We start from the raw sequence: 23833 nt of genomic DNA, 5'->3' as shown, positions 1-23833 counted from the left end.
ATTGTATCCCCCTGTGTATTATATCAGTGATATGTTGTACCCCCCTGTGTATTATATCAGTGATATGTTGTATCCCCCTGTGTATTATATCAGTGTTATATTGTATCTCTCTGTGTATTGCAGTCCTGTGGGTCTCCCTGTGTAGTGTTACATTGTATCAGTGTCTCTCCTGTGATTAGAGCCTCTCTCCTCCCTTCTCTATCATACCCCAGGCATCAAACACTTCTCCGGCCAGTAACATCCCGTGGGAAAACCCTGACAGTCCCGCTCAGCCAATCCCGTGCAGGGGGAGGCGGGATCAGAGGGTTCACTGTGTGCTGAATGAGAATACAAAGACTAGTATAGAGGAGGCAGCAGCAGGATGGAGTGTCCTGGCTCTCCAGTCCTGTGACCTGCAATACCTGCCGGAGGAAGCTGCACCAACGCTGTGCCTGGGCTGAGGATCTGCTGGATCTGGGAGCATTCCGTACACACCGGGATCTGCGAGCCAGTGCCGGATCGGAGACCAGTCTGTACACACCGGGATCTGCGAGCCTGTGTTGGATCTGGGAGCATTCGGTACATATTGTGATCTGGAAGCCGGTGTTGGATCTAGGGCCAATCTCTGTTCATTGGGGGTCTGGGAGCTGGTATTGGATCTTGGGCCATTGGGATCTGGGAGCCGGTGTTGGATCTAGGGCCATTCTCAGGATCTGGGAGCCGGTGTTGGATCTACGGACATTCTCGGGATCTGGGAGCCGGTGTTGGATCTAGGGCCATTCTCGTGATCTAGGAGCCGGTGTTGGATCTACGGACATTCTCGTGATCTGGGAGCCGGTGTTGGATCTAGGGCCATTCTCGGGATCTGGAAGCCGGTTTTGGATCTAGGGCCAATCTCTGTACATTGGGATCTGGGAGCCCGTGTTTGATCTAGGACCATTCTTGTGATCTGGGAGCCGGTGTTGGATCTGGGGGCCCCTTGGATCTGAGAGTTGTTCTGGATTTACATCAGGCTCTGGAACGTGTGCTGTCTCTGGCGAGCGGGTCCTATAACCACCGTTGGATCTAGATTGGAAAGGATGGAGGATCATCGCACGCTCCCAACGCTCTGGAGGTAAACAATAAGGATTGCCCACGTCCGTCGGAGGATGATGGTGAGCGTGCTGGAGGAAGGGACCAGGGATTCTGCATCTTCCAGCCTCGCCGGCCACAATGCTGCCCCTGAATCTGGCCCTGTACTTGGAAAATGACCCTGTGGTGTCACAGAAGATCCCCATACACATGTCCTTACGTTGCATCCTGGGCACAATTTCGCTGATGTACCTTTTAACCATTTTGATCCTCCAGTTGACTGCCATTCTCTTCCCTTCCACAACGAGGGATTGGCTGATGCCAAACAGAGACAACGTGGAGTCGATGTAAACAGGACCGGTCACTCATTCCAGTGATGGACACGGTGAGATCCTCCGAACGTCGACGCGCTCTGTGTGGTGGAGACCGGCCTCTGCCGTACAGCTGCGATCCACACTGAGCCCACCCATTGAGGGGTTAATTCCACCACCACATTTGGAATATGCGATATCTACCGTCACAATGACTGATCGGTGCGACTCCGGAATCAACAGCTGGTCAACTGCCCAGGTGTGACCAACCTGGCCGAAGCCGATGCCCGCCGATCGGAGATTCGAGGACAATTGTGACTTAATTCCTTTGGTCTCGGCACACCGAATCTATTTAATTCCGGTTGTTATGGGATTTATTCTCTCCAGAAGGCTGATAACAGATTGAGCCGCGCTTATAATTCTGCACTGGGATTAAGTTGACGAAAATCGCTGGTATTTTTATTTATTTTTTATTCTGGATGAACGTTTTTTTATTTTTTTTTCACTCTTCTATTTTTTTTTTTTATTATAAAACATGGCAATGGCAGAACAATAAAGCTGCCTAGTTTTCTAAACGCTCCGACGAACATGAAGCTCCTGGAGCGTTTTTCGATTTTTTTGGGACCGAAAATCTAAACCTGGATCGCGGGAAAGGTTCCAGGAGTACATGGTGCTTATTATTTCAGCTGGTGGGACTCGGGAAACACGAATTACGGATCTCGGTGTGCAGCAACGTCGCTCATTATGTAAGGTTGCGTTCCTTGGCGCGAGGGGGACTACAAGACATTTTGTAGCGGGGTGGACATGTCTAGGTCAAACAGCGTGAGCCCACCAGGATTCGGGGCTCCTGTCTTGCGCTCGGGCGCCGAGCACAGGTCGGCTTGGGGGGAGGCGGAGAGCAGGGTCAATGGATACGGTTACTCAAGCCGGTCCTCCAGAAAGAAGACCTCGCGGATGATGAGTTTATGGAGGAGCGAGGACGACTACGAAGCCCGGGCGGAGAAAAACTCTCCGGTAGACCATAGGGTGAGCTTCCGGTCCAAACCCGCGTGGCTGGAACATGGAGAGCAGAGCCGGAACAACAACAAACCCATCCAGAAACCCAACGAGGGAGAAGTCAGGCCTAAATCCGTAGAGCTTGGCTTGGACGAAAAGTCCGGCGGCAAGGGCAACAAAGCCGAGGGGGTCGAAGACGGGTCGGAATTTCATTTCTCGCTGGGGATCTGCTGCAGTGGCGTCCTCCAGATATTTAGCTCCAAAAAATTCCATTCCAACAAACTTGAGAGGCTCTACCAGCGATACTTCTTCAGACTCAACCAGAGCAGCCTGACCATGCTCATGTTCGTCCTGGTCCTGCTGTTTCTGGTCATGCTCTTGTTCAATTGCCTCCATGGGAAGTTGCAGGTGCCTTACGTGGTGGTTCTATTGGTGGCCATGGTGACCCTCATCGTGACCATCATCGTGTGCACCCGGAACTTTTTCCACCAGGACTACATGTGGATCGCTTGTTACGCTGTCATCGCCATCGTCTTCATGGTGCAGCTGGTCAGCGTCTTCCTGGTCAGGCCGCGGAGCGCCTCCGATGGAATTTGGTGGACCGTGTTCTTCATCTACACCATTTACACCTTGCTTCCGGTGCGGATGAGGGCGGCGGTCATAAGTGGGATTATTCTCGCCGTCACTCATCTCGCCATCTCCCTGAAGGTCAACGAGATCGACGACTTCCTGACCAAACAGGTACGCTCTTCTTCTACCTTTTATTATGCAAACTGATTTCTTGATAACGTCACAGTTGTAGTAAATTCCAGGGGGCGTCGGCCAAATCTTTAAAGTTTTTGGTCCCTAGAAATGTCTTTCCAATGTTGACTTCACTAGTGGAGAAGTATTCCCGTTGCTGAGGAAACCCCCAGGGCTGTGGATGAGGTGGTACCACCGATCCTCCTGTACAGGGCCCGAGCCAGCAGGGGGAATGTATGGTGCTCAGGGAAGGTGATCGGGGCAGTTACTGGAACTGATCTCTTTTATGGCTCTCTCTTCAGCAGCTGAAAGCCGGCTTCTCCTCCTCTCCCTCCGGCTGGCCTTCAGCTGCTGGCCCGGGCCCTGTACAGGAGGATCGGTGGTGGTACCACGGATCCTCCTGTACAGGGCCCTGGCCAGCAGGGGGCCCAGGAAGCAGGGTGAAGATGTTGGCAGGGAGCGTGATCGATGTGGGGTGCTTGCAGCTGCCGGCAGGAAGGAGAGGAGCGAAGCTGGCAGCACTGCTGGGGTGGAGCGGTGGGGTCATAAAAGGGGAGGGTCTGGGCAACAAGGGGGGAATGTATGGTGCTCAGGGAAGGTGATCGGGGCAGTTGCTGGAACTGATCTCTTGTATGGCTCTCTCTTCAGCAGCTGAAATCCGGCTTCTCCTCCTCTCCCTCCGGCTGGCCTTCAGCTGCTGGCCTGGGCCCTGTACAGGAGGATCGGTGGCACCACCGATCCTCCTGTACAGGGCCCAGGCCAGCAAGGGGAATGTATGGTGCTCAGGGAAGGTGATCGGGGCAGTTGCTGGAACTGATCTCTTGTATGGCTCTCTCTTCAGCAGCTGAAAGCCGGCTTCTCCTCCTCTCGATCCTGCTGGCCTTCAGCTAGTGGCCCGGGCCCTGTACAGGAGGATCAGTGGGGATCGGTGGTGGTATCACCACCGATCCTCCTGTACAGGGCCCCCGGGCCAGCAGGGGGGCCCAGGAAGCAGGGTGAAGATGTTGGCAGGGAGTATGATCGGTGAGGGGTGCTTGCAGCTCCCGGCAGGAAGGAGAGGAGGGAAGCTGGCAGGACTGCTGGGGTGGCGGGGTGGGGTCATAAAGGGGAGGGTCTGGGCAGCAGGGGGAATGTATGATGCTCAGGGAAGGTGATCGGGGCAGGTACTAGAACTGATCTCTTGTATGGCTCCCTCTTCAGCAGCTGAAATCCGGCTTCTCCTCCTCTCCCTCCAGCTGCCCTTCAGCTGGTGGCCCGTGCCCTGTACAGGAGGATCGGTGGTAGTGCCATGATCCTCCTGTACAGGGCCCCCGGGCCAGCAGGGGGGCCCAGGAAGCAGGGTGAAGATGTTGGTAGGGAGCGAGATCGGTGTGGGGTGTTTGCAGCTCCCGGCAGGAAGGAGAGGAGGGAAGCTGGCAGCACTGCTGGGGTCATAAAGGGGGAGGGCCTGGGCAGCAAGGGGGGAATGTATGATGCTCAAGGAAGGTGATTGGGGCAGTTACTGGAACTGATCTCTTGTATGGCCTTCTCTTCAGCTGCTGAAAGCCGGCTTTTCCTCCTCTCCCTCCTGCTGGCTTTCAGCTGCTGCAGAGAGAGCCATACAAGGGATCAGTTCCAGTAATTGCCCCCCCTGCCACTCGATCACCCTCCCTGTGCACCATATGCTTCCCTCCGATGCCCTACACCCCCTGTATGCCCCCCTAGCAGTGCCTCCGGATTTCCTCCTCTGCCTCCTGCTGGCTTTCAGCTGCTGCAGAGAGAGAGCCATACAAGGGATCAGTTCCAGTAATTGCCCTCCCCCCGCCACACCATATGCTTCCCCCTGCTGCCCAGGCCCCCCGCCCCCTGTATGACCCCCCCTCCCAGCAGTGCTCCCAGGTTTCCTCCTCTCCTTCCTGCGATAGAGTGAGGGAAGGGTCCGGTAAATATGTCATATTCACCAGCGATGTCCTTTCCTGAAGGAACACAACGCGTGATTGGTGCTGATCACCCACTGTGTTCATTTATAACCGAAGCGCAGTAAACTGTGTTTGTTTGGGGGGCTGTCAGGTTGGCTGTATGGGCCCCCCCTCAGTTTCTAACAGCAGCCCAAAGATATATCTATAGCCAAAAATGTTGTTTGTTTTTTAGTTTGGGATAAAGGTCATGAATGATGTCATAGGCATGTGGTGGTTAGCATTGTGTCTTTCTGGGGCCCTAGGTGCACTTCCTACGATAGAACTGCATGGAGTGCGTATGTTCCTTTGATGTTGTTGGATTCTGAGCCTAGACATATAATGTTACCCGAAATATGTTTCTTCTATGTGTGCGGTCACATCTGTGTATTTTATACTTCCTGGTTGATCCTGCCACTCACCTCTCTTCCTTGTTCTAAACTGACCACATGAAGTACAGAAGCTGATCTGTGTTGGCATAGTCCATTTTCATCCTTTGGCTGGCCATTCCGAGGTGCAGGACACTGTGCAGGCACACAGCGTGCCTGGATTGGGGAGTCTGTTCAGCCACCACGCCCCCTGTCCAATCACATCTTGCCTTTGGCACTCACTCCTTGACCAATCACAGCCTGCCACTGGCACATACCCCTCCCAATCCCAGCCTGCCACTGGCACATACCCTTCCCAATCGCAGCCTGCCACTGGCACACCCCCTCCCAATCACAGCCTGCCTCTGTCACACCCCCTACCAATCCCAGCCTGCCACTGGCACACCCCTCCCAATCACAGCCTGCCACTGGCACAAACCCCTCCCAATCCCAGCCTGCCACCGGCACAAACCCCTCCCAATCCCAGCCTGCCACTAGCACACCCCTCCCAATCACAGCTTGCCTCTGGCACATACCCCTCCCAATCCCAGCCTGCCTCTGGCACATACCCCTCCCAATCCCAGCCTGCCACTGGCACAAACCCCTCCCAATCCCAGCCTGCCTCTATCACACCCCTCCCAATCACAGCCTGCCACTGGCACATACCCCTCCCAATCACAGCCTGCCTCTGGCACACCCCCTCCCAATCCCAGCCTGCCTCTGTCACACCCCCTACCAATCCCAGCCTGCCTCTGGCACATACCCCTGCCAATCACAGCCTGCCTCTGGCACATACCCCTCCCAATCCCAACCTACCACTGGCACATACCCCTCCCAATCCCAGCCTGCCTCTGGCACACCCCCTCCCAATCACAGCCTACCACTGGCACACCCCCTCCCAATCCCAACCTACCACTGGCACATACCCCTCCCAATCACAGCCTGCCACTGGCACATACCCCTCCCAATCCCAGCCTGCCACTGGCACAAACCCCTCCCAATCCCAGCCTGCCACTGGCACAAACCCCTCCCAATCCCAGCCTGCCACTGGCACAAACCCCTCCCAATCACAGCCTGCCTCTGTCACACCCCCTCCCAATCCCAGCCTGCCACTGGCACAAACCCCTCCCAATCCCAGCCTGCCACTGGCACAAACCCCTCCCAATCCCAGCCTGCCACTGGCACAAACCCCTCCCAATCCCAGCCTGCCTCTGGCACACACCCTCCCAATCCCGATATTATTGAATTTTGAGCCTAGACATATAATGTTACCCGAAATATGTTTCTTCTATGTGTGCGGTCACATCTGTGTATTATATATGTACTTCTTCTATCTGAGATGACATGTTTGCCCTTGGCTCTAGATGACCTTGTCCCAGCACTGATGGTAGCCAATCAGCTAGGAGGGGGATTTGTTTCTTTAGGAATAGGGGGGGGGGGGGATATTTGTGCTGGAGACATATGGGCGGAGAGAGAGGATTTTAGCTGGAGGGGGGGCAAAGATCAATAGAGCTGATTGATTGGCTCCTCGTCTATTGATTTATAAAAGCAGATTTACAGATCTCAGGGGGATCCTTCATACAAATCTGGATCATAGAGGGTCCCGGCCTTGGATTGGTCTCTCAGTTCCCGCCGATCGTCCTCTCTGATCGTCCTCTCTGACCGGCGGGCGGACTGGGTGCCGCCACTCCGAGGTTCCTCTTGTGACTCTGCGACTATATACCTGTCCCGGCTGTGTTTGTAGATCCTGATATACAGCGATGTGGGAATTTGTTACATTGTATCTCTGTCACTGTATCATCGACATTTCACATTGCGGCTCCTTCGCTACAAATGGCTTCCGGGTGGATGAAAGAAATAAAGAAAAAAAGAGAAAAAACAGAAACATTTCATCAAATTAAATTATTTTATCGCGAGAGCTGAAATTTTGTCGCGTGGATTTTATGCGGCAAAATACAAAACAAAACAACAAAAAATGTCACGTGAGAGAATTTTCGTTACCGAAACACACGTGCGTCCGACGCATTTCCCGCGTGTTTTTATTTCAGCAGAAATATTCCTCCCAAAAAAAAATGCATTTTAACCCCCTTTGTGCCTAAAGTCTCGTTCGTACACGCGATCACGATTCCCCGAAGAGAAAAGTGCGATGTGTGAGCTCTTAGTCGCGTATTCTGACCGCGTGTAAGGCTCCGTCGCGCTTCTTCTGTCAGAATTCCGGCCAAGAAAAGATCGAGAGCGGGATCTCAATTTTTCGTGACAGGAAAAAAATTCCTATCGCGTTCGTCTGTATGCAACTACGACGCGCAAAAAAAACGCGCATGCTCAGAATCAAGCAGAAGAGCCGAACTGCCCATTGATCTCGGCTCGTCGTACGTCTTGTACGTCAACCGCGTTCTTCACGGTTTCGGAATTTTCGACAAGATTAGTGTGACCCGCGTGTGCGCAACACAAGTTTCAGCCGTTTTCCCGATGAAAAAAAAAACGTGCATGCTCAGAATCCAGCAGAAAAACCGAACTGCCGATTGAACTTCACTGGTCTCGGCTCGTCGTACGTCTTGTAAGTCGCCGCGTTCTTGACGGTCAGAATTTCCAACAAGATTAGTGTGACCCGTGTGTGCGCATTTCAGTCATTTTCCTGCTGAAAAAAAAACGTGTTTTTCTTGTCGGAAATCGCGATCGTGCGTACGTGGGATTTGCCCTTTTTCTGACACTTGTTGCTTACAAGTTAAAATCTGTATTTTATTTGCTAGAAAATTACTTGGAACCCCCAAACATATTATATATATATATATATTGACCCTGGAGAATAAAATGGCGGTTGTTGAAATATTGTATGTCACAGTATTTGCACAGCGGTCTTTCGAACACTAACGATAAAAATAAGAAAATACACTTTCATGAATAAAAAAAAAAAAAAGAAAAAACAGTAAAGTTAGCCCAATTTATTTCTATAATGTGAAAGATGAAGTTACGCCGAGTAAATGGATACCAAACACGTCACGCTTTACAATTGCGCCCGCTCGTGGAATGGCGACAAGGGCTGCAACTAATGATTATTTTCATAATTGATTAGTTGGCCCTATTATTGTTTTGAATAATCAATTAATTGGATAATAACCTTAAAAAGTGTGCTGTCTAATTTAGTTATTATATAAAGTAAAAAAAAGACAATTTATTCTTAAATATCTCTTGAAGCTTTGAGTACAGCGTGATTGGGACAGGTCTCCCCCCGTCTTCCTGTCCCCCCCGTCTCCCCCCATCTTCCCCGTCTCCCCCTGTTCCCCCCGTCTCCCCCCCGTCTCCCTGTCCCCCCCGTCTCCCCCTCCCCGTCTCCCCCCATCTTCCCCGTCTCCCCCTGTTCCCCCTGTCTCCCCCCCGTCTTCCGTCTCCCCCCGTCTCCCTGTCCCCCCCGTCTCCCCCCATCTTCCCCTGTTCCCCCCGTCTCCCCCCCCGTCTTCCGTCTCCCCCCCTGTCTCCCCCCGTCTCCCTGTCCCCCCCATCTTCCCCGTCTCCCCCTGTTCCCCCCGTCTCCCCCCCGTCTTCCGTCTCCCCCCGTCTCCCCCCCCTGTCTCCCCCCGTCTCCCTGTCCCCCCGTCTCCCCCCATCTTCCCCGTCTCCCCCTGTTCCCCCCGTCTCCCCCCCGTCTTCCGTCTCCCCCCGTCTCCCTGTCCCCCCCGTCTCCCCCCATCTTCCCCGTCTCCCCCTGTTCCCCCCGTCTCCCCCCCGTCTTCCGTCTCCCCCCTGTCTCCCCCCGTCTCCCTGTCCCCCCGTCTCCCCCTGTCTTCCGTCTCCCCCCGTCTCCCCCCCTGTCTCCCCCCGTCTCCCTGTCCCCCCGTCTCCCTGTCCCCCCGTCTTCCGTCTCCCCCCGTCTCCCCCCGTCTCCCTGTCCCCCCGTCTCCTCCCCCCGTCTCCCTGTCCCCCCTGTCTCCTCCCCCGTCTCCCTGTCCCCCCCGTCTCCCCCCCGTCTTCCTCCCATCTCCCCCCGTCTCCTCCCCGTCATCCCCCCGTCTCCCCCCGTCTTCCGTCTCCCCCCGTCTCCCCCGTCTCCCCCCATCTTCCCGTCTCCCCCTGTTCCCCCCGTCTCCCCCCCGTCTTCCGTCTCCCCCCGTCTCCCCCCTGTCTCCCCCCGTCTCCCCCCCGTCTTCCGTCTCCCCCGTCTCCCCCCCTGTCTCCCCCGTCTCCCTGTCCCCCCGTCTCCCCCCCGTCTTCCGTCTCCCCCCGTCTCCCCCCGTCTCCCTGTCCCCCCCGTCTCCTCCCCCCGTCTCCCTGTCCCCCCCGTCTCCCCCCCGTCTTCCCCCCATCTCCTCCCCGTCGTCCCCCCGTCTTCCGCCTCCCGTTCCCCCCCATCTCCCTGTCCCCCCCCCCGTCTTCCCCCATCTCCCCCCGTCTCCTCCCCGTCTCCCCCCGTCTCCCTGTCCCCCCCGTCTTCCCCCCATCTCCCCCCGTCTCCCCCCTGTCTTCCGTCTCCCTGTCCCCCGTCTTCCCCCCATCTCCCTCGTCTCCCCCCGTCTCCTTGTCCCCCCGTCTCCCCCCATCTCCCTGTCCCCGCCGTCTCCCCCCCCCGTCTCCCCCTGTCTCTTCCCCCCCCCGTCTCCCCCCGTCTTCCCCGGTCTCCCCCCCCGAATCCCCCCCGACTCCCCCCGTCTTCCCCGGTCTCCCCCCCGTGTCTTCCCCCCGTCTCCCCCCATCTCCCCCGTCTCCCCCCGTCTTCCCATCTCCCCCCGTCTCCCCCCATCTCCCCCCCCGTCTCCCCCTGTCTCCCCCCCGTCTCCCCCATCTCCCCCCGTCTCCCCCATCTCCCCCCCCCGTCTCCCCCAGTCTCCCCCCCATCTCCCCCTGTCTCCCCCCGTCTCCCCCATCTCCCCCCGTCTCCCCCGTCTCTCCCTGTCCCCCTGTCTCCCCCCCGTCTCCCCCATCTCCCCCCGTCTCCCCGTCCCCCCCGTCTCCCCCGTCTCTCCCTGTCCCCCCCGTCTGATGAACTGTTTAGTGTTATTGGTTTTGCACTTTTGCAACTCATCATTATGAAGATTGTTCTGTCTCATGTTTTGCTCCCCATCTTCCGCACTTTCATGTTTTAGACGCACCGCCTCCGGTGTTGTTTGCGTCTTGAATAGATTTCTCAACCTGGATTTTTGCCATTTTTTGTGTTGATTTCACTCTTTGTGATATAAAATATTCTCTACATTTTTTGTCACATCGCATTATATCTATTTACTTTCACGGTTATTCCGGGAGAACGCTCGAGGGATTTTGTTTTTAGTTCTTCCACACGAGTGTAACAGTTACAGATAAAGTATCACTAAAGGTAAAACCCCGGGTGGTGAGGGGTTAGAACCTCTGTCAGGTTTTTATTGTTGTGTGTGTCTCTGTTAGGGAGGATTTTCCTGTCTCTAATGATCAGAAGAGACGGGAAATGCAACGTTCTACGTTGTCACCGGAACAGGAACATCTTCCAATGGGGACACCTGTTTCTGTGGGATTTCCTGTCACTATTAGCATTTCCTCAGTCTCCCCTCTCCCCCAGTGATCAGACTGTACATTGTAACTTTGTAGAATGAGGAGGAGTCATTTCCTCAGTCTCCCCTCCCCCCAGTGATCAGACTGTACATTGTAACTTTGTAGAAGGAGGAGGAGTCATTTCCTCAGTCTCCCCCCCCCCCAGTGATCAGACTGTCAGAGGCGGCTCTTTAATTAGGGAAATTAGGCGGTCGCCTAAGGCCTCGCACTCACAGGGGCCTCGCAGCCACCTAACTTACCCAATGCATTACCCCAGGTTTGAGGGACAGGGGACCTTAATGCTGCTGTGCTCAGGCAGCGTTAAGAGCCCTGACTCAGGAGCCGCCAGCGTCCCTAACAATCAGTGAATATCGGTGACACCGCCCCTTGTGACGTCAATGACCCAGCATGCCCTCAGTCAATGACATCACAAGGGGGCGGGTTCACCAGGTGACATCACTGGGTGGCCCCCGCCCTTCGTTATTAAAAAACAGGATCTGGGGACCGCCTTGTTAAAGGGGGCTTCCAGATTCCAATAAGCCCCCCTGCCCCGCAGACCCCCCACAACCACCGGCCAGGGTTGTGTGGAAGAGGCTCTTGTCCTTGAATTATTTTTCCCATCATGGGTGTGAGTGGGGGGCCCGTGTCAAGTTTTGCCTAAGGCCTCACAAAGCCTAGAGCCGCCACTGCAGACTGTACATTGTAACTTTGTAGAAGGAGGAGGAGGAGTCATTTCCTCAGTCTCCCCTCCCCCCAGCGATCAGACTGTACATTGTAACTTTGTAGAAAGTCACAAGATGAGAGGCTTCAGCAGGGGGCTGATCTGTGTCAGACATTTGTGAACACAGCCAAGACCTGCAAGGTGACTTCTCTGAGCCAGGAAGTAGTCGGTGGCCCTGGATGATGCCTGAAAAAGATGGCGCCATCCTTCCGGGGGAGAAAAACAGATGAAGGCGTTGTCAGGGGGAGTCCTGTGATCTCTGTAATAAATCCCTGGAAGGGTCACACTGACATGAAAACAGATATCAGGTGACAGGTCCTCCTCCTCCTCGATGAGCTTTGGGGTAAATAAAGCCATCTGTGTATTCTGATCGCTCTCTAATCATTCGCTGATCACTCGGGGGAGGGGCTTTTCTCGTCAATAGATGATTCTTTGGTCATGTGACTGGCAGAGGATTGGATGGATCACCCCAGATTCCCCCCCCCCCCCGCAACTCACGGAGGTGTCCCTTTTACCCAGAAGCCCCTCCTCCTTTTATTGTTATCACGAACGCGGAATTGATCGCCATTTCAGTCTTTGTTGCTATAATTAGCGCTGCAGAAAACAAAAATAATTTGATTTGAATCGTCTCGCGGTTCACATTTCTGGGGGCCGATTTATATTCCCGTCCAGATTTACTGACTTTAGAGGAGAAGCCCTCCCCTCCCCCACCCGGGGGGGGGGGGGGATGTACAATCCGTACACAATGAAAGATTCCGCCTGAAACTCTACGAGTGACACAAAATCCTCGTCATATGATGAGCGGCGCGGCTGATTGTTCACTTCCCGTCCTTCCAACACAGCGAGAGAAAATCCGCTCCATATGTCGCCAGAATCAGGTCAGCTGCGTCACACCAGTATGGATTGTGGAAAACCATTCGTCTGGGCGACATTCCCTCCCGCCGAGACCTACCAGACCCCCCATATACATCGCATCTGATCAATATCCAATATAAACATCCCATCTGATCAATATCTAATATAAGCATCCAATCTGATCAATATCCAATATATACATTGCATCTGATCAATATCCAATATACTGTATACATCACATCTGATCTATAGCCAATATATACATCGCATCTGATCAATATCCAATATATACATCCCATCTGATCAATATTCAATATATACATCCCATCTGATCAATATCCAATATAAGCATCCCATCTGATCAATATCCAATATATACATCCCATCTGATCAATATCCAATATATACATCCCATCTGATCAATATCCAATATATACATCCCATCTGATCAATATCCAATATATACATCGCATCTGATCAATATCCAATATATACATCACATCTGATCTATAACCAATATACATCACATCTGATCAATAGCCAATATATACATCACATCTGATCAATATCCAATATATACATCCCATCTGATCAATAGCCAATATATACATCCCATCTGATCAATATCCAATATATACATCCCATCTGATCAATATCCAATATATACATCCCATCTGATCAATATCCAATATATACATCGCATCTGATCAATATCCAATATATATTATTATTATTATTATAATACAGGATTTATATAGCGCCAACAGTTTGCGCAGCGCTTTACATCAGGGAAGACAGTACAGTCACAATACAAATCAATACAGGAGGGATCAGAGGGCCCTGCTCGTTAGAGCTTACAATCTAGAAACATCCCATCTGATCAATATCCAATATATACATCCCATCTGATCAATATCCAATATATACATCCCATCTGATCAATATCCAATATATACATCCCATCTGATCAATAGCCAATACATACATTCCATCTGATCAATAGCCAATATATACATCCCATCTGATCAATATTCAATAAATACATCCCATCTTATCTATGTCCAATATATACATCACATCTGATCAATATCCAATATATACATCCCATCTGATCAATATCCAATATATACATCCCATCTGATCAATATCCAATATATACATCACATCTGATCAATATCCAATATATACATCCCATCTGATCAATAGCCAATATATACATCCCATCTGATCAATAGCCAATATATACATCACATCTGATCAATATCCAATATATACATCCCATCTGATCAATAGCCAATATATACATCCCATCTGATCAATAGCCAATATATACATCCCGTATGATCAATATCCAATATATACATCACATCTGATCAATATCCAATATATACATCGCATCTGATCAATAGCCAATATATACATCCCGTATGATCAATATCCAATATATACATCACATCTGATCAATATCCAATATATACATCGCATCTGATCAATATCCAATATATACATCACATCTGATCAATATCCAATATATACATCCCATCTGATCAATATCTAATATATACATCCCATCTGATCAATATCTAATATATACATCGCATCTGATCAATATCTAATATATACATCGCATCTGATCAATATCCAATATATACATCCCATCTGATCAATAGCCAATATATATCACAACTGATCAATACCCAATATTGATCTCGCGGTATACTTGCGCGGTATCAGACACGCCCTTGGTTGGGATTGTCGTACAATCAGCCCCTCCCCCATCACTAATGTTATTTATAGAAGGTGCTGTGACTCCCCCACCCCCGCTGCATTCCTCTGGGGTGATACACCGACCCCCCCCCCCCCCGTGTTATGGGAGATCATACACATCAGATGTGCGCCAGATATTCCCCGATCCTCCGCCATCCGATCCTCTGCGCCATCCGATCCTCTCCGCCATGCCTGGACTCTACTGCCATCCCAGGGGGGGGGGGGGGTGCAACATGTTGCTGCACCGGGTGCCGGGGGACAGATACCAACATGGTGGAAATGAGGGGCGGGGCTCGTCCGCCGAGCTGCGTTTTCCCAAATCCACCGCACAACGAAACCGATCGGTACAATTGTCCAATGTGCGGCACACAGGGGGGGGCAGGAGGGGAAGCTGCCCCGGGCGCAGTGAAGCAAAGGGGGGCAAAGGATGGATGCCGGGGGGTACATCCATTCAACGGTGAGGGGGGAGGGGCACCGTTATGGATCCTTGCTGGTGGGATCAGATGATTGGCGGGATCAGATGATTGGCGGGATCGGATGATTGGCAGGATCGGATGATTGGTGGGATCGGATGATTGGCGGGATCGGATGATTGGCTAGATCAGGTGATTGGCGGGATCAGGTGATTGGCGGGATCAGGTGATTGGTGGGATCGGATGATTGGCGGGATCGGATGATTGGCGGGATCAGGTGATTGGCGGGATCAGGTGATTGGCGGGATCAGGTGATTGGTGGGATCGGATGATTGGCGGGATCAGGTGATTGGCAGGATCGGATGATTGGCGGGATCAGGTGATTGGTGGGATCGGATGATTGGCGGGATCAGGTGATTGGCAGGATCGGATGATTGGCGGGATCAGGTGATTGGTGGGATCGGATGATTGGCGGGATCGGATGATTGGTGGGATCAGGTGATTGGCGGGATCGGATGATTGGCGGGATCGGATGATTGGTGGGATCGGATGATTGGCGGGATCAGGTGATTGGCGGGATCGGATGATTGGTGAGATCAGGTGATTGGCGGGATCAGGTGATTGGTGGGATCAGGTGATTGGCGGGATCAGGTGATTGGCGGGATCAGGTGATTGGCGGGATCAGGTGATTGGCGGGATCGGATGATTGATAAGATCAGGTGATTGGCGGGATCAGATGATTGATAAGATCAGGTGATTGGCGGGATCAGGTGATTGGCGGGATCAGGTGATTGGTGTGATCAGGTGATTGGCGGGATCGGATGATTGATAAGATCAGGTGATTGGCGGGATCAGATGATTGATAAGATCAGGTGATTGGCGGGATCGGATGATTGATAAGATCAGGTGATTGGCGGGATCAGGTGATTGGCGGGATCAGGTGATTGGCGGGATCAGGTGATTGGTGGGATCAGGTGATTGGCGGGATCGGATGATTGATAAGATCAGGTGATTGGCGGGATCAGATGATTGATAAGATCAGGTGATTGGTGTGATCAGGTGATTGGCGGGATCAGGTGATTGGCGGGATCAGGTGATTGGCGGGATCAGGTGATTGGCGGGATCGGATGATTGATAAGATCAGGTGATTGGCGGGATCAGATGATTGATAAGATCAGGTGATTGGCGGGATCAGGTGATTGGTGTGATCAGGTGATTGGCGGGATCAGGTGATTGGCGGGATCAGGTGATTGGCGGGATCAGGTGATTGGCGGGATCAGGTGATTGATAAGATCAGGTGATTGGCGGGATCTGATGATTGATAAGATCAGGTGATTGGCGGGATCAGGTGATTGGCGGGATCAGGTGATTGGCAGGATCAGGTGATTGGCGGGATCAGGTGATTGGCGGGATCAGGTGATTGGCGGGATCAGATGATTGGCGGGATCAGATGATTGGCGGGATCAGATGATTGATAAGATCAGGTGATTGGCGGGATCGGATGATTGATAAGATCAGGTGATTGGCGGGATCAGGTGATTGGCGGGATCGGATGATTGGCGGGCCTTTCACAGCGCTTTCTCTTTTACATGTAGGGACTTAAAAAAATGGAAAAAACACTGCGCTAAACCAGAGACCGTGAGATTGCTGCTAGTACCAAAAATATAGATACGTATATTGGAAGAAATTGGTAAAGAGCGAGGTACAGCGCAAAAACGAAATGATTGAAATTCTGATAATAATCCCAAATTATATAAGTGATGTAAACAAACCACTATACATCAATTTGTGTGAACACGATTGGCTGTGAAAAATATGCAAATCAGAAAAAATTGATACTGATAATTAAAACTACAAATGCAAGTGAATAATCTTGAGTGACTACATAAATATGAAGAGATATAACTGTCCGTGAAGTCATATGAATAAACAATTAGTACAAAAAATACAAATAAATCGCTCCAAACTCAGGTAGAAAAAATGGTGTATGTCCATAAAAAATTCCCAAGTGTCTATAGAGAACATTCATGAAAAGTGAATTCCAAATAGTGTTGAGCAGAATACGCCATATTCGATTTCGCGATATATCTCGAATATATAGTCGAATATTCGAGATATATTCGCTAAATTCGAATATTCGTGATATTTTATCGAAATGAAATGTTTGCGAATTTTCGCTATTGCGAATGCGAAAATAATTGCGAATATTCGGCAAATGCAGAAGGAGCACTCTGATTGGCTCAGAATATTCGTGATATTTTTTCGAAATTTCGCAAAATGCGAATGCGATATTTACTGCGCAATTTCGACAAATGCTGGAGGAGCGCTCTGATTGGCTCAGAATATTCGTGATATTTTACAATACAAAATAATTGCGAATATTCGGCAAATGCGGAAGGAGCACTCTGATTGGCTCAGAATATTCGTGATATTTTATCGAAATATCGCAACATGCGAATGCGATATTTATTGCGCAATTTCGAGAAATGCTGGAGGAGCGCTCTGATTGGCTCAGAATATTCTTGATATTTTACAATACAAAATAATTGCGAATATTCGGCAAATGCGGAAGGAGCACTCTGATTGGCTCAGAATATTCGTGATATTTTACAATAGAAAATAATTGCGAATATTCGGCAAATGCGGAAGGAGCACTCTGATTGGCTCAGAATATTCGTGATATTTTACAATAGAAAATAATTGCGAATATTCGGCAAATGCGGAAGGAGCACTCTGATTGGCTCAGAATATTCGTGATATTTTACAATACAAAATAATTGCGAATATTCGGCAAATGCGGAAGGAGCACTCTGATTGGCTCAGAATATTCGTGATATTTTACAATACAAAATAATTGCGAATATTCGACAAATGCGGAAGGAGCACTCTGATTGGCTCAGAATATTCGTGATATTTTACAATACAAAATAATTGCGAATATTCGGCAAATGCGGAAGGAGCACTCTGATTGGCTCAGAATATTCGTGATATTTTACAATAGAAAATAATTGCGAATATTCGGCAAATGCAGAAGGAGCACTCTGATTGGCTCAGAATATTCTTGATATTTTACAATACAAAATAATTGCGAATATTCGGCAAATGCGGAAGGAGCACTCCGATTGGCTCAGAATATTCTTGATATTTTACAATACAAAATAATTGCGAATATTCGGCAAATGCGGAAGGAGCACTCTGATTGGCTCAGAATATTCTTGATATTTTACAATACAAAATAATTGCGAATATTCGGCAAATGCGGAAGGAGCACTCTGATTGGCTCAGAATATTCGTGATATTTTACAATACAAAATAATTGCGAATATTCGGCAAATGCGGAAGGAGCACTCTGATTGGCTCAGAATATTCTTGATATTTTACAATAGAAAATAAAAAGTGTTTTGCATTGGTGGTGATTCTTTACTCTATCCATCTGTCACAGCCGTTTGTCAATCAAACACCTTGAAGATTGAACACGTTCATGCTGCATGCTTTGGACTTTTTTTCACTTCACATATCAAAGACATTTTTATGAAAGATTATTTTTCTATTATTGGGACTATATTTCTTTATATATTTGTTTCACTGTGTATTTCACAAGTTATTTGCGCTTGCTTATTTTATAATTTGCCCACATGTCTTGTCACTAGACATATTTTTTATTCTTGTAGAGCGACTCCATTTTCTGTCTTGTATTAATTTATGTTGGATAACATTTTTGAGTTGCTGCTGTATTCTCCCCCTTTTTTAAGGTATGCGCAATTTTTTCCTTCTTACAAAAAAAAATAATATCAAACATACAAATATTCATAACAGAAACATACACAAAGCCCCCCCCTTTTGCATCAGAGACAATCAGAGTTCTCCTACCACAGTTATCGAAAATTCGCAATCATTTTCGCATTCGCATTAGCGAAAATTCGCAATTTTTTTTTTTTAACCACTTCCCGACCCCCGCATGTACATATACGTCCACAATATGGCACGTACAGGCACATGGGCGTACACGTACGTCCTCGCCTATTAGCGGGTGGGGGGTCCGATCGGGACCCCCCCCGCTACATGCGGAGGTCGGGTCCGCTCGGGGAGCGATCCGGGACGAGGGATATTTGTTTATAGCCGCTCCGTCGCGATCGCTCCCCGGAGCTGAAGAACGAGGAGAGCCGTGTGTAAACACGGCTTCCCCGTCCTTCACTGTGGCGGCGCATCGATCGCGTCATTCCCTTTATAGGGAAGACACGATCGATGACGTCATTCCTACAGCCACACCCCCAAACAGTTGTAAACACACACTAGGTGCACCCTAACTCCTACAGCGCCACCTGTGGTTAACTCCCAAACTGCAACTGTCATTTTCACAATAAAGAATGCAATTTAAATGCATTTTTTGCTGTGAAAATGACAATGGTCCCAAAAATGTGTCAAAATTGTCCGAAGTGTCCGCCATAATGTCGCAGTCACGAAAAAAATTGCTGATCGCCGCCATTAGTAGTAAAAAAAAAATAAAAAATAAAAATGCAATAAAACTATCCCCTATTTTGTAAACACTATAAATTTTGCGCAAACCAATCGATAAACGCTTATTGCGATTTTTTTTACTAAAAATAGGTAGAAGAATACGTATCGGCCTAAACTGAGGAAAAAAAATGTTTTTATATGTTTTTGGGGGATATTTATTACAGCAAAAAGTAAAAAATATTGCTTTTTTTTCAAAATTGTCGCTCTATTTTTGTTTATAGCGCAAAAACTAAAAACCGCAGATGTGATCAAATACCACCAAAAGAAAGCTCTATTTGTGGGGAAAAAAGGACGCCAATTTTGTTTGGGAGCCACGTCGCACGACCGCGCAATTGTCTGTTAAAGCGACGCAGTCCCGAACTGTAAAAACACCTTGGGTCTTTAGGCTGCATATTGGTCCGGGGCTTAAGTGGTTAATATTCGGCAACATAAAAGGATCGCCTCAGCTTAGCTACTCGGCCCAGGGTCTCTAATCATACCAGCAATGCTTTTAGACGTCGATAGGATGTGATCTGTTTTAAAAATAAAATTGAAAAAATGCGAATATTCGGAATAGCGAATATTCACCGCGAAATTCGAAATATATCGCGAATACTCGAATATGCCATATTCGAGCCGAATATTCGCAATACGAATATTCGTGAGCAACACTAATTCCAAACAGATCTTCCGATAGAGGGTATTCTAAAGCTGGCACCACCTTCCACCAAGGGTACACCCGAGTGACAGAAGTAAAATCTCCTAACCACAACGGCGGTCAGACTGAGCACGACCCAAACGACTGTGTGCTGGGGCTGCCTCGGATCAGAGGCGATCGACCGAAGCGAATGGATGTTGCTCGCTGCTGAAGCTGCTGTCGAAGGTGCACTAGCAGTGGCGCTGGCACTTCCTTGCTTGCTTTTTCTCCACCACCTTCCAGCAGCACAAATCCGGTTTCAATCTCGGAGGTCCTGAGAGTATACTGCTTGGACCCCGGATGCGGTTTTACCTTCCACCCTTCCTGCAGTGCAGTTTATATAGGGACCGCCGCCTCTGGTCACATGATTCTGCTCTCTATGGGCCAGATTCACAAAGAGATACGACTATCTACAGATACACCATCGTATCTCTGACTTACACTGGTCCTATCTATGCGCCCGATTCATAGAATCAGATACGCATAGATAGGGCTGAGATCCGACAGTGTCACACTGTGTTACACTGTCGGATCTTTTTTTGGATTTAAAAATGGCGCCGGGGGCGTTCCCGCTGATTTACACTGAATCATATGTAAATCAGCGAGATACGCGAAATTCACGAACGTACGCGGACCCGACGCTGTGTTCTTACGTCGTTTCCGTAGCGCGGTACCCGTCGTATACTTACCCCTGCTAAAAGCAGGGGTAAGTATTGTTAAGTATGGCCGTCGTTCCCGCGTCGAATTTGAAATTTCCTACGTCGTTTGCGTACGCCGATTCACGAACACGCGCGTCGCAAGTCCCGCTCACGTCGCAACCACTGACGTCCTATTGACGTCAGTGGGAGCAATGCACGCCGGGAAATTCCCCGGACGGCGCATGCGTATTTAAATCGGCGCGGGAGCGCGCCTGATTTAAATAGTACACTCCCCCAGCCGCGGAATTAGAATTCCGCCGGGGGAGTTAGGATCCGCCGTCGCAAGTTTGGAGGTAAGTGTGTTGTGAATTTGACACTTTCCTCACAAACTTGCGAGGGCGGATCTTAAAACACATAGGTTACAGGGATCTAAAGATCCGCTAACCTTTGTGAATCTGGCCCTATGTGATTATATATAATGATTTTGTATTTGTTTCATGAATTGGGACGTCAGCCATCTTCATCCTCTGTGTGTTGTTGGGGGGGACAGGTCTGTGTGTTGTTGGGGGGGACAGGTCTGCGTGTTGCGGGAGGGACAGGTCTGCGTGTTGTTGGGGGGGCAGGTCTGCGTGTTGTGGGGGGGACAGGTCTGGGTGTTGTGGGGGGGGGACAGGTCTGCGTGTTGCGGGGGGGACAGGTCTGCGTGTTGTTGGGGGGACAGGTCTGCGTGTTGTTGGGGGGGACAGGTCTGCGTGTTGTTGGGGGGGACAGGTCTGCGTGTTGCGGGGGGGACAGGTCTGCGTGTTGCGGGGGGGACAGGTCTGCGTGTTGCGGGGGGACAGGTCTGCGTGTTGCGGGGGGGACAGGTCTGCGTGTTGCGGGGGGACAGGTCTGGGTGTTTGGGGGGGACAGGTCTGCGTGTTGCGGGAGGACTGGTCTGCGTGTTGTTGGGGGGGCAGGTCTGCGTGTTGCCGGGGGGACAGGTCTGCGTGTTGTTTGGGGGGGACAGGTCTGGGTGTTGCGGGGGGACAGGTCTGCGATTTGCGGGGGGGGACAGATCTGTGTGTTGCGGGGGGGGACAGGTCTGAGTGTTGTGGGGGGGACAGGTCTGCGTGTTGTGTGGGGGACAGGTCTGCGTGTTGCGGGGGGGACAGGTCTGTGTGTTGCGGGGGGAACAGGTCTGCGTGTTGCGGGGGGACAGGTCTGCGTGTTGCGGGGGGGACAGGTCTGCGTGTTGCGGGGGGGACAGGTCCTCTTGGCGCCGGGTGACGGTCGCTGTGCGTAAAACAGGCGTGTGCGCACACACGTGAGCGCTGTCGTCTTCCCCGGCTCCCTGTTGGTAATTTTTGCGGCTCCAGGCCCTCCTCCCGTACGCTCTGCTATCGCTGTAACCTGTTGCCATGACGACGTGCGTGCGGTTGGCCGGGGTCCCGATGCCGCATATCGGCTGGCTCGTCGTTTTCCTCCTGGCCGGCTTAACCCCTCCAGCACCGCCGATTCGCCTGGGACGCCGCAGATACTCAGCGCAGCGCACAGGGGGAAAAAAAAACTTGCGTTACGTCAGAATAAAGCTTCAGAAATGGAGAACGCCGGAGGATTGCGTCCCGAAAATATAATTATAAAAAAAGGAGGAACGTTCTATTTATCATCCCTAAATAGACCCGATCACCAGAACGATCGTTTATCAATAATCTTCCCATAAAATGATGTTTAACTTTTATGATTTATTTTGCATTTTACATTGTAGAATAATAATAATAATAATTTTACATTTTATAATATCTATATTGTTAGTGGAATTAGTATTTTTATTATATTTTTTATTTCATGTTCTCTACCAATTTTATTATTGGACCCCCATTCTTACTGCCACTGCCTAACCTACATTGATAATAATAATAAAAAAATAAAATAAAAAATAACACATATAAAATCAAAATAAATGTAATATTCTACTAGCACAAATATAATAATGATAATAACAATTATAAAAGTAAGTCTTACAGTGCCATCAAGTTAACCTCCTTGTTTTATTAATATTTTTCCTAAATGAATATATATTACATTAATATTAATATTTGTATTATTAACACAAATTTACTTTTGTTATTATTCTTATTATCATTATTATTTTTTTAAATATTGTATGGTTTAATATTTTATACGTGATATTGTTAATAATCATAATAATAATCATAAAGGTTATTATAATTGGAGGTTTAAACCTACATTTATTTTTGTTCTTTTTTTTATTATAGTTATTATAACTATTTGATATTATTATTATTATTATTATTTGTATTATTATTATTATTATTATAAATATTTATATTACAAGGCCTAAACTTACTGTCACGGTAAGACTTACTTTTATTGTTGTTGTGGTCATTATCATTATTATAGTTGCATTGTAGAATATTATATATATGATGTTTATATTATTATTATTTTTATTATTATGTAGGTTATTATAAATGTAGATTTGAACCTACATGTGTTTTTGCTATTTTTTTATTATTGTTAGTATAATGAATTTGATATTTTATATTATTATTATTATTTTTATTATTATAATTATTTATATTACAAGGCCTAAACTTACTGTCACTGAAAGAGTTGCTTTTATTGTTGTTGTTGTTGTCATTATCATTATTATATTTGCATTGTAGAATATTATTACTATTATTATTATTATTAGTAGTAGTAGTAGTAGTAATATTGCACTTACCAATGTAGGTTTGACAGTGCCAGTAAAAAAGAGGCTCAGTAATAATAATAATAATAATAATAATTTTACAATCATTTGTAATATTAATATTCAATTTTACTTTACATTTTAATAATAATAATATTCTATATCAGTACTGATAGTAGTACTAGTCTTATTGAATTCATTATTTTATTTTTTTCTTGAGAAGAAAATGAAAGAAAGAAAAAAATACTTGTCTTATTACTATATTTTGTTTTTGATATTTTATACCATTTTTATTATAGGGCCTCATTCCTACTGGCACTATCAAACCTACATTATTTATTATTATTTTTCTACTTCTTATTAATTATGTTGATATTTATTATTATTACTAGCACTGAGAAATGTACTTTTGTTATTATTGTTATTATCATTATTATATTTAATATTATTATTATTAGTATTATTATTATTGTAGGTGGGAACCTACGTTAATTTAAGTTATTTTTATTATTATTAATCTTATATATTTGATATTAATAATATTGTTATAAGGCCTTAAACTCACTGACACTGTAAGGTTTACTTTTATTATTATTATTATTATTATTATTATTATTATTATTATTATTATTATTATTGTTATTATTATTATTA

At 48.3% G+C, this 23833-nt stretch overlaps 1 protein-coding gene across 1 annotated transcript in view; it reads left to right on the top strand.

Annotated features, from left to right (window-relative positions):
- Positions 1-338: 338 nt before the first annotated feature.
- Positions 339-23833, top strand: part of ADCY5 (adenylate cyclase 5) — a 169587-nt gene continuing 146092 nt past the window's right edge. Inside the window, exon 1 of the mRNA XM_040358311.1 lies at positions 339-3098. Coding sequence (XP_040214245.1) covers positions 2166-3098 — 933 coding nt within the window. The 5' untranslated portion in view covers positions 339-2165. The remainder of the gene's footprint in view (positions 3099-23833) is intronic.

Source organism: Rana temporaria, chromosome 6, assembly GCF_905171775.1.
Source record: "Rana temporaria chromosome 6, aRanTem1.1, whole genome shotgun sequence".
Taxonomy (NCBI): domain Eukaryota; kingdom Metazoa; phylum Chordata; class Amphibia; order Anura; family Ranidae; genus Rana; species Rana temporaria.
Note: the sequence above shows the minus strand (reverse complement) of the source record. Positions and strands in the feature narration are given on the sequence as shown.